Source organism: Aethalodelphis obliquidens, unplaced genomic scaffold, assembly GCF_003676395.1.
Source record: "Aethalodelphis obliquidens isolate GAN/ISIS:26980383/991018 unplaced genomic scaffold, ASM367639v1 scaffold5, whole genome shotgun sequence".
Lineage (NCBI taxonomy): Eukaryota > Metazoa > Chordata > Mammalia > Artiodactyla > Delphinidae > Aethalodelphis > Aethalodelphis obliquidens.
The window spans coordinates 75,380,650-75,392,982 of NW_020837949.1; the positions used below are offsets into that span (position 1 = coordinate 75,380,650).

The 12,333-nt window shown below is 38.9% G+C and overlaps 1 protein-coding gene across 4 annotated transcripts in view; it reads right to left on the reverse strand.

Annotated features, from left to right (window-relative positions):
• The window catches only part of RUNDC3B (RUN domain containing 3B), a 156,438-nt gene that overhangs the window by 23,704 nt on the left and 120,401 nt on the right, over nt 1–12,333 (reverse strand). For 2 of the 4 annotated variants that reach the window (XM_027102685.1, XM_027102686.1), the window contains 2 exons: nt 10,225–10,371; nt 2,037–2,155 (listed from right to left, as the gene is read on the reverse strand). In XM_027102685.1, the coding sequence (XP_026958486.1) occupies nt 2,037–2,155; nt 10,225–10,371 (266 nt within the window). The remainder of the gene's footprint in view (nt 1–2,036; nt 2,156–10,224; nt 10,372–12,333) is intronic. The other 2 variants (XM_027102687.1, XM_027102688.1) reach the window with 1 other exon arrangement.

The following is a 12,333-nucleotide window of genomic DNA, read 5'->3' on the forward strand; positions in this document are numbered from 1 at the left end:
GGCGAAAATATGGATAAGATACCCTACCCTCATGAAGCTTCTATTTTAGTGGGGAGTTATAGACAAGACTCATAATATAATGTATGGCAATATGGTAAGGTGCCTGGGATGGGGTGGGCATTGACATGGGTGGTTAAGTAAGGTGTGGCGGCCAATGAAAACTACTTTAGGGCTTCCCTGGTGGTGCGGTGGTTGAGAGTCCGCCTGCCGATGCAGGGGACACGGGTTCGTGCCCCAGTCTGGGAAGATCCCACATGCCGTGGAGCGGCTGGGCCCATGAGCCATGGCCACTGAGCCTGCGCGTCCGGAGCCTGTGCTCCGCAATGGGAGAGGCCACAACAGTGAGACGCCTGTGTACCACAAAAACAAAAACAAAAAAACCCCAACTACTTTAAAGAGCTGATATTTGTACAGAGACCTGATAAAGAAGTTACCATGCAAAGACCTTAAGAAAGTAGTTTCAGGGCAGTGGGAAAAGCAAGTGTAAAGATAGCTGAGGCAGAAACCAGCTTGGAAGAACAGTTTGGAGGTCAGTTTGCTGTGGTGTAGAGAACAAACAAAAGAATGGTATGACATGAGGCAGAAGCTGGTAAGGACAAGATTATGAAGGAAGCCATCCAAGATAAGCAGTTTGGATTTTATTCTGATTGTCACTGAGCGTGACTGGAGAATTTTAAGGGGGGCGTATAGTAGATTCTGATTTATGTTTTCAAAGATCACTGTTCACCACATGGAGAATGACTTGTGAGGAGGCAGGAAGGAGAGACGAAAGCAGTCCATCCAAGAGGCTTGACCCAGGTGGCCCAGACTAGAGTTGTAGTAATGGAGATGATGAATCAATGTATACAGCACGTGTTGTATGGGAAGCTGACAGGACTTGCTAATGAACTGACTTGCAGTTATAAGGCGAAAGAGCAGTGTCTAAGATAATGTCTATGGTGGTCATTTATTGCCATGGAGAAGACAAGAGAAGAAAGGAGGCATAGAGGAATACAGGTTCCTCTGAGGTAAGGAACTGTCTGTCTTTCCCTAGCCCTCACACACACCAGCAGGTGTGGAACTGGGAAGAAGGAGAGGTAAAATATGTGAGCATGAGATCATATCAGCGCCAGGTGTCCAATCCAAAGTGCTAGAGTAACAGATCTAGCCTATACTGGGGGAGGCGGGGGACGGGAAGAAAAGATTTTGAACCAGCTATTTTACTGAAGTTTAAAAATTAATAGACTGGGGCTTCCCTGGTGGTGCGGTGGTTGACAGTCCGCCTGCTGATGCAGGGGACACGGGCTCGTGCCCTGGTCCGGGAAGATCCCACATGCCGCGGAGTGGCTGGGCCCGTGAGCCATGACCACTGAGCCTGCATGTCCGGAGCCTGTGCTCCGCAACGGGAGAGGCCACAACAGTGAGAGGCCCGCGTACCAAAAAAAAAAAGAATAGACTGTGTCTTACAAACTGAAATGTGATCATATAATTGAAAGTGGCCTGAAAACTCATGAAATTGGATCCATATGTTGTTCAGGAAGATGCAACCCACTGGAAAGAGGGGTGGTTAGAACACAGCTGAAAGCAGTAACAGGAAAGAAAACTCTTTTATGTTTATTCCCCAAGTTTTTCAGAATACTCAGAAAATGAAGTACCAAAAGTGACTCAAGAATGAGGAAATCATCAGTTGGATCAAAAGCTGCTGAGAAGTTTAAAAGAATGAAGACAGAGGACCCAGGTCAGCACTACTGCAGTGGTTGATCACCTTGATAAAAGTCATTTTAATAAGTGGTAGAGACACAAAAGCCAAACTGGAGTGGGTAAAAAAGAATACAGGAAATGAGGAAATAAAGGTAACAATTACAGAATATCTATCGAGAAGGTTAGCTACAAACACATGAGAAAAAAACAAAAGCAGACTATTTTTAATCATAATGGCAGCTTAATTCCTAGCATGCGTCACAGAAATGTCACTATTATTCTTTAGCAATCCTCTGCAACCAAAATATGTATAGTTCAGGAAAAAGCAATTTTTAAATAGATTTTTTTTTTCTTACCTTCACTGATTAAATTTAATGTGTCTCGTTTTCCATCTCCTTGTGACTGACCTGGATCCAGTGAAGTCTGAGAAAGGCTAACTTCAGCTGATAACTGGTCAAGACTTTGACAACTTTTTCTGTAAAACAAGGGTGAGATACTACTTTACCTTCTTCTCACAATAAAGAATCTCTAGAGATATTCTTTAATGGTTTCCTCCAACTTATTGAGTTTCTGGTTAATTTCTCCCCAATTTCCCCCCTAAACTGTCTTTATCATGGCAGCAATAGAATTTCCATTATCCTTTTCCCTCCACCCTCTCTGGAGGTCTGTTTAATCCACTAAAAAAAGGAAAAGAGAAATAACTTGTCAAACAAATTTAATTCCTTACACCAATTTTTGATGATCAAGTTAGCTAAGAAATAGGGACTTCTGGTCATTATTAATTGTCAAAGGTGCAGAAAATCTTACATCTCTCCTAATACAGAAACAAAACTGACATAACTTAGTGATGATTGTGTATCTCCTAAGCACAGTGCCTTGATACCGTTACAGATGGTTATTACATAAAAATAATAACAAATTACTGTTATCAATTCCTGTAACTGAGAAGTTTAAAAAATGTTGGGTAGTAAAATACCTGCTTGTGTTAATACACCATCAAGATAATTAACCTCCTTCCATCATCTATTTATAACTGTGAGCTCATTTTCTAGTAAACAAATTCACTAGAAATAAATTATAATAGATGAAAAAATTCAGCTATAAATGGAAAGTTAATAAATATTTATGTTTAAATGTTAATGAATGTTTATGTGCAAATGTTTAAACCTTCCTCATATTTGTTTTGTCAACATAAAACCAACTCAAGAGATATATGCAGCTTTCATGTTACTGACATTTCAAGTACATGAACAAAATTCATTTTTATTTCTAAATATAAATGATCCAGGAAAGGGAATATGTTTTTCAGGTTCAATATTTATTTCCCAAGGTAACCAAACCCTATCTAATTTCCTAGAAATGTTATATAGTCTATGATAATGTTATAGAAAACATATATCTATTACATAGCTACTCTCTATTCATACACATAAGAGTAGACTTACAAATTTATCAGGTGTATGTATATTAAGGGGGATATATACAGCAGGCATCTATTTGTTTTCTCCTCTAAGAAATGAGGTGAAGGATGAGGTGATGGAATAGCCTTCCCAGCCTACAATGCGAGCAGCATTCTCACGTTATAACATGATTTTTTAAATGGTGAGAGTATAAAAGTTCTTAATTATAATTTTAAGTAGCAGGAAAGTCTACTGTAGGAAACTTCTGATAATTATAATAGATGACACATATATAAGCTATACAACATGTAACAAAAAAATGATACCCGATATTTATATAGCACTTACCAAATGCTAGGCACTGTTCTACATATATTATATACATTAACTTATTTAATCCTCACGACTACCAGAAGAGGTTGGAATTATTATTATCCCCACTTTACAGCAGAAGAAACTGGGGCACAAGAGATGAGATTTGAACTTGGTAGCCTAGCTCTAATTCTATCCCCTTAACTACTATGCTATCTCCTCTCTAGTGTAAGAAGAAAAGATGTCTTCCTATTTTATTAGAAACCCTTCTCAAAGAATAGCCTTGTTTGCTGAGATAGACCATGTAAATTATACTGTATTTAATCAAATCACTGAAAATTTCACTTGATTTCCAGTAAAATCTTATTTCTTTAGCTATAGCAGAAATCAGGAACAGAGGAATTGAATAAAGGAAGTTATTTATAAATAAGTTTCTTTTCCAAATTATTTTTCTGTGCCTAATAGGCAGAGGACTTGCTTTTAAAAATGAAGGGCTTAAGATGAGTTTCTGACACTGATATTTCACTATAGGAAACTTAATATTATTAAATTTAAAAAATTATGCGTAGAAGTATTTACAAACAACAAAATACCCAGAAGCAAAAAAGACTCTGGCGAGTAAGGACTGAGAACTTGACAGCACACATTTACAGACTCTCAAGGGAGGAAAGCATGTGAAAGCATCCTATGATAATGGCAACACAAAATGAGCTTTCTGTGTGACCTACTGAAGTACCTTTTAGAATACCACACTTCTAAGGCCAAAGTGATTTAGGGACCTTTCTACCCTTCAGTGAATAAACTCTGAGTTTATTGGCTTTATTTACTTAACCAAATGTCAATGAATATAAAAATAAAATTTGGTAGACAATGATGTTCTGAAGCAAAAATAAAAATTCCAAGCCAAAACTAAACACATTATTCATAAGATATTAAGAATAGTACCATACAATATCTTCCTTGCATGAAACTATTTCCCACCACCTGGTAGGAATCTAGTTCAGCTGCTTTCAGTAATGACAAAGAATGGCTTTGGTTTCCTCATTTTTTACCATATTTCCAATGCGACCGGCAGCTCCATCTCATAAACATTTTGTCATGGAGCAAACTATCTGTCTATGGGAGTTCTGTCTTTAAAAGGTCATCACTAAGTCCTATCTTAGAATTCTAGACTCACTTTGAACACACTGAAAGATTTAATTGTAACCCACCAGATACGTCAAACCAGTTAACGGTCTGTTCCTATTTCTCCGGGTATAATTTCTTTTTTTTTTAATGTGTTGCTGGGGGTTGATACATTTTTAAAAAATTTTATTTTATTTATTTTTTTATACAGCAGGTTCTTATTAGTTACCTATTTTATACATATTAGTGTATACATGTCAATCCCAATCTCCCAGTTCATCCCACCACCACCACCAGCCCCCTTACCCGACTTGGTGTCCATACGTTTGTTCTCTACATCTACGTCTCTGTTTCTCACAGAGTATAATTTTTTTAAACGGCAGGAGTTTAATCAAAATAAGAACCCAAGATAGTAAGAGTCATGCCTTATGACTATATAAAAGTTTGCAGTTTAATCTATGCCATTACATTGTTAAATATAATTTAAATTAAACTTGTAGGAATTGTCATGAGCACTTGGGATATAATAAAATCCACTGCATTCAATATCTTACTATATAAGCATTTTAAAACCACTCAAACTCAGGACTTCCCTGGCGGTCCAGCAGTTAAGACTCTGCACTTCCACTGCAGGGGGCATGGGTTTGATCCCTGGTCGGGGAGCTAAGGTCCCACAAGCCACGTGTTGTAGCCAAAAAAATAAAATCATTCAAGTTTAGACTTATATACATAGAACTGGGTACCAAATAAAGGCAAATTAAAAGGAAACTGAGCAACAGGGCTGAATTCAATTATAAGTAAAATTTTCTACAATTTTATACTTTATATCAATGCAGATGCAATGATATGGAAAATCTACATTACTTATTCGCCCAGTAGACATACTGAGGTCAATGATAATTCACATTATCTGGTAGTCATTGGGCAACAGAGAGATAGAAGAAGAAACTATCCACATGTACAAAATAAAAACAAATAATGTGCACTATATACACAGAGGCACATGACTGTGTGTGGAAACAGAAATACACCATTCTTGGGCTTCCCTGGTGGCGCAGTGGTTGAGAGTCTGCCTGCCGATGCAGGGGACACGGCTTCGTGCCCCGGTCTGGGAAGATCCCACATGCCGCGGAGCGGCTGGGCCCGTGAGCCATGGCCGCTGAGCCTGCGCGTCCAGAGCCTGTGCTTCGCAACGGGAGAGGCCACAACAGTGAGCGGCCCGAGTAATGCAAAAAAAAAAAAAAAAAAAAGAAATACACCATTCTTTTTATTCTTGGTTTGATTTTCATAGAAGTATGTTAAAGGAACAAACTAAGCATTTGTTAGAGCAGAACATCTATAAAGTCTCAATTTGCTACAAAATGGAAGGATGCAAGGGAGCTTGAAAGGATACATGTGAGTCAGGTCAATGCAAAACTTATTTAAAGAGATTTCTACAGCCTCAGTGCTTTAGGGGGTCCTATTCTAAAAAGACTGTAAAGACACACAAGGGAAGGAGAACCTCTAATACACCTGAAGTGATTATATCTGATGCATCGGAGTCATTAAGAAAAGTAGGCCTAAATGATAGGTCATAAAGGGCACATAAAGGCTCATAATTCTTAATAATTTTGTGAATAATAGCCAAACTGGAAGACAATGATAAATTTAGAAGACTAAAAGAAGCTTAAGTAGGGCTTCCCTGGTGGCGCAGTGGTTGAGAGTCCGCCTGCCGATGCAGGGGACACGGGTTCGTGCCCCGGTCCGGGAAGATCCCACATGCCACAGAGCGGCTGGGCCCATGAGCCATGGCCGCTGAGCCTGCGCGTCCGGAGCCTGTGCTCCGCAACGGGAAAGGCCACAGCAGTGAGAGGCCCGCGTACCGCAAAAAAGTGACAATGAATCTCATCTTTTGGGATGGGAATGATGCGTTAGGCAATAATCTAACAAGGCTATGTAACGGATAATCTAACAAGATTATATAACAAATATCTAACAAGCTCATGTGACCTAGACTTTACATAAAAAGATACATATTAAAACAGAACTTACTGGAGACAAAAAAGAATCAATTGCTCTGTGTGTCTGGGAGTGTGCTTTACATATTTATTTATTGTTGAGCTTCTACAGTGAGCCTATAACGCTACAATATCAAACATGATACTCCTATGTTTGAAATAAAGGAAAAGATATAGTAAAATCCATCATAACTAATCTTGCCAGGTCTAAATAATAAAGAAATAAACTGGAAATGATATTTTTAAAGTTTTATAAACAGTATATTAAATGGAAATAAATGTAAGATCTATTGTGAAAGGGATCCTTCCACGACCAGGTGACCATAGCCAAGTTATCTGGCTCATTTTAAGAAATGTCAACAAATCCATGAAATTCATTAAATCAAACAGTGCGCTCTCTTTCTTCTCAAAGCCAACTGGGCGAATAAATTTCCAGAGCCCCAGAGAAATAACTATAGACATCCCATACTCTTAGCAGAAAATTATGATGACTCATTATAGGGCCAGTTTCTTTCTCCATATTATCAAGAGAGCTAGTACTCCTTACTAAAGAGGCTTTGGCTACCACCTCCATAATGTGCAGTCTCTCAGAAACATGTGTTGGACTTATTTAAGATATTGGTCAAATGAAGAGGAATTAGTTACCAAGTCAGTTCGAGAGCTCTGGCTTATATTATGAATTTGAAGAGAGCAAAAACTGGATCCCGATGAAAAGCTATGATTTGTTTCAAACATGATTTATACAGCACTACTCTGTTCTGAAAATCCGAAGTCTCCATTTTTACATGAAAAAGTTGGTATTATGTATTTTGAACAACTGGGGATTTGCTGATCATTTTAATTTTATATAGGGTTTTACAAGCTCTCTAAGAAAGTAGAGCTTGGGATGTTGGGTGAGTGTATATTCTCCAAACATGAAAGATACAAGGTTATGTGAGAGTATAAACAAAAAAAGATTATATAGGCTATAAATAAATAAAGATTTACCAGGAAATGATTAGGTTTCAGGCAATTTATTACCTCATATGACTCTTACAATTCTGTTTAAATAGGCATTACCCTCCAACATTACATGTGCAGAAACAGAAGGGAAGACGAGGAAGTGAGACTTCCCTGGTGGCACAGTGGTTAAGAATTGCCTGCCAATGCAGAGGATACGGGTTCGAGCCCTGGAGTCCAGGTTCGAGTCCAGGAAGATCCCACATGCTGTGGAGCAGCTAAGCCCTCAAGCCACAACTACTGAGCCTGTGCTCTAGAGTCCACAAGCCACAACTATGGAGCCCACGTGCCACAACTACTGAAGCCCGCGCACCTAGAGCCTGTGCCCCGCAACAAGAGAAGCCACCGCAATGAGAAGCCTGCACACCGCAACGAAGAGTAGCCCCCGCTTGCCGCAACTAGAGAAAGCCTGGGTGCAGCAATGAAGACCCAACGCAGTCACAAATAAATAAATATATTTTAAAAAAAAGAGAGAGAGAGGAAGTGATGCTTAGTGTTACACAGCAAGGAAGCAGCAGAGATACTTTTAAGTCCTGACTTTAAACTGTAGGTCCAGGGATCTCAGAGCTACCCCCTCGTGCATACTTTTTGTTCAGGGATATCAATTTGGCGATAGGGCCACAGAAAAGCAATACCAACATCTGAGGGCAGGTTAGATTAAAGGATGATGCTGGGAAGGAAAGGGTGCCCCTTCTTAAACTAATGGAGTAACTGAGTCAAGAGGTATAAAATCTAGATCCATTCTAAACAGACAAACAGGCAGTTTCACTGCATTCTTTTCTGAGACTGCAATAACTTTTGTTGCTGCTACAATATTCTGTAAAAAAAAGTCACTATTACTGCATGCAAAGGTAATCTGGAAATAAATCTTCCACTTAGATGTCCTTATTGGTTCTTCAATAGGTAGCTCTATGGGCAGGCAGTGGTACATACATGTCTTTTGGCTAAAATATTTTACCTCCCACTGTCTAAAGTGACCATGTAGGTATTGCAATAAAAAGACATAGTTATTAGTCTTTTAACTTGTCAGGATATAATATTATAATATTTTTGCAGTTAAAAAAGCTGGAGTATCTTATGTTATACATAGATAAGTCTACCAAGTATTGCTATAAATTCAGTTTTTCAACTATAAATCAGAAATACAAATAAACTAATATTCTTCCATTCATTCAATGTCACAGAAAGATAAAATTATGTACTAGGATAATAAGATATATTCCAGTTATTTATGACTTTCTTAAGGATGTAAGGGGAATTCAGTTCCAATCCATGAAAGGTCCAGTCAACACCTTGAATCATACTAAGTGCGATGCAGGAGATGCTGAAGAGAGTTCTACCGATTCATTCTGTAAATAACTGGCTTACGTTTCCCTATGTATCTCTAACTATCAGTGAAACAAACATTAAAGCCTCTAGCAATTTTTTTTAAACAACGAAAGGTAAAATTTGAGTTCTACCTCCGATAAATGAAAAAAATCACACAGTAAAGCAGGCAGAAATTATGTCTATGCTAAAACATTCCTTGTAGAAACAGTCTGGCTACTAATTACCTAGTGAAAGGCACCCTATGAAGCAGGGAAAGAAGTGTGTTGCTCTACCAGTGAAATTTAAAGCAAGGGCTCTAAAAGAAAAGTGGAGAGAAAAACAGAGAAAAAGAGGGAGAAGAGAAGAGAGGGAAGGAGAGGAAGGAGGGACAAAAGAAGAAAGGGAGGAAGGGAAGGGAAAGAACAGAAGGAGTTGCAGGGAGAGCAGGGAAAATAATCAGAAAATTAGCTGAAGACATATAGGAAAATAAAGATATTGAAAAAAAATTACCATGATGGGAAATGGCCAGAAGCCAAAAGAAGGTAATACAATTTACACGTTCCAAAATGAAGACTACCTAAAGAAAGAGATCCTAAAATTTTGCTGCTCTCTCAACACTGGGAAACAATGAAGAAACGAAATAGTCCTGAACACTGGGACAAAGAAACAGGAGAAGGATCTTGTGGCCTATAGGTGGAGTGATTATATCTTCAATATCCCCCCAATATTAGATTTACTGAAAATGAACAAAAGTCTTCCAGACCCATCAAGAACAAGTAAATTTCTTTCTACGCTTTCATGAGATGGAATTTTATGTTTTATAACAAGCATGAAAATTAGTCCTAACACAAACACCAAAGCTACAATTAAAAAATAGATGGCTCGGGCTTCCTTGGTGGCGCAGTGGTTGACAGTCCGCCTGCCAATGCAGGGGACGCGGGTTCGTGCCCCGGTCCAGGAAGATCCCACATGCTGCGTAGCGGCTGGGCCCATGAGCCATGGCTGCTGAGCCTGCGCGTCCGGAGCCTGTGCTCCACAACGGGAGAGGCCACAACAGTGAGAGGCTCGCGTGACGAAAAAAAAAAAAAAAAAAAAAATAGATGGCTCATAAAATACAGGCTCACAGATTTCACTGAAGGACTGCCTGAAGATTAACTAGAGGAGAAGTAGGTAGCTGGTGGATTTCTCAAATTTTTTTTACTTCTCCAGGGTGCCTTGGCTTCATAACATTACCACATTCACTGCCTTAATCTAACCTTACTAAGCCACAATAGTCTTAAATCCTACTTTTGCTCTAAGCTAATAACGAATTCAGAAAGAAGCATGAGAAACCAAAGTGGATAGCCATGTGTTTGGTACAACTAAGTTCGTAATTAGTTGGAAAAAAAAAGTATCACACTTACTCATACCACTGTTTATTGTGTTTTCGGTAAAGCAACGTATCCAAGGCAACAGCATTGACATCCAGAGCTCCTGGGGAAGGCCACTGGTTGGTGAGGTGGGCAGTTAACTCTTGTCTTGATCTTAAATCATTATTCTTTAGCACAGTCCTGTGAATATTAAGATGGTGAGTGCTTTTGTCTTCACTGTTCTGCATTGGCACAGGAACCTGATAATGGTATCAACTTAGGCCCCCAAATTCACCTTTTTAAAATGATATGTTAACAGAATGTGACCAGAACTACAGGAAGGCTAGTTGGGGCTATGACTGTTTCGTCTCCTGCAATATGTGTTTTTCATTCTTTCTCTACTGCTACAATAAATCACTACCTGTGAAATTTAGACTTCCTATCTTTTCCCCAGAGATATTACTAAAGGACTAAGGGACTCAAGATGCATTTTACATCTTAACTAAAAAACAATGGTGATACCTTAGAGTTACAGGTGATCAGACGCCAGTTAAAATACAAAAGAGAGTAAAGAGTCCACGTGTATGATTCTCTAGCTTCAAAATTCACAATCTGTTGAAGTAATTTAACTCAGTAAACAAACAAAAACAATTAAAATGAATAAAAATAAAATACAGAAAAATATAAAATAAAAAATCCATGAGGTTCCTGTAATTGTTTCTGATAAAAGTGACTACTAATAAATCTTCATGAACATAATTATATCAATGACAATTACATTGAACAATATAATCTACTGGAGATATTTCAACCACAGAACGAAGCCATTATAACAACTCATGGTTTACTTCCATTTTTGTAGAGCAACTTGTCAGTAACAAGTTGCAAAAGAACTAGCTTTCTCCCAAGATTTCAATTTCACAAACCAACTGTCACAAGACTAATTCAACATTTGAACTGGTAGTTGGTTTAAAAGCATAATTCTGTTTGGAAAGCTCTTATTCTACCTCTAAAATGCCTTAAAATACCACCTAGGCAACCTGCATTCTCAAACAGGAGTCCATGACTTTAGCGTTTCAAGGTCCTGACCCACCAGCTCAGAAGTAGGAAGTAAAACGTGCCTGCCACTAACTTTCAGAGACCATAGTCTTATTGTGGGTGGCAGAGGGTCAGTGGTGCACTAGCAAGACGCTCCTACACTGGAGAAAATCCGCTGGCACAACACCTCTGGCTATTAACCATGATTCTAATGGAATAATCCCATTTTCTTTAATGTCTCTAGCAAGCCCCATACAAATATTTCTTATTTTACGGAATATCTGTGTGCATTTATAAATATTTGCTCCACTATGTCCATAAAGAAACATTATCTGATGTCAACACTAGCTTCTCTCTTACAATGGAATACTAGAAGTGAAATAGGCAGAAATCAGTGAGAATGTCTCCCATCAAGGTATTCCTTCAGGCTAGGTCCAACGATTTCATTTCACTAGAAAAGGAATGAAAAAATTTTAAAAGGCTTTTAAGGTAATTTAACATCGGTTTTTATGAAAACAGTAAAGAGTGATTAGAAATCTTCTAAGATTGACAGAAAAATAGTATAAAGCAGAAACGGGGATCACTGGCCAGAGAATCTATTATAATAAACTACCATTATTTTGGGTTCTCTTACTAGATTTCTCTCTTTCACATATTCCCTCTTTAGGGTTCCCAGTGAATGTCACTGGAGAACTCAATTCCAATGTCATAACTGGCCTACAGGAAATATTCAGAGCAGAAGGGAAGAAAGGCAAATGTGCATCTGAGGAAACGCCATTGGTAGAACTCAATGATAAGTAAATGAACGATCTTCCACTTCAGAATATATTCTTTCTGGAAAGCGAAAAGTCTTACAGCATATAAAATGGAAAAAGGAACTGAAGTTTCACAAGAGTTTTCTTTTTTTTTTTTGTGGTACGTGGGCCTCTCACTGTTGTGGCCTCTCCCGTTGCGGAGCACAGGCTCCGGACGCACAGGCTCAGCGGCCATGGCTCACGGGCCCAGCCGCTCCGCGGCATGTGGGATCTTCCCGGACCGGGGTACGAACCCATGTCCCCTGCATCAGCAGGCGGACTCCCAACCACTGCGCCACCAGGGAAGCCCTCACAAGAGTTTTTACACACT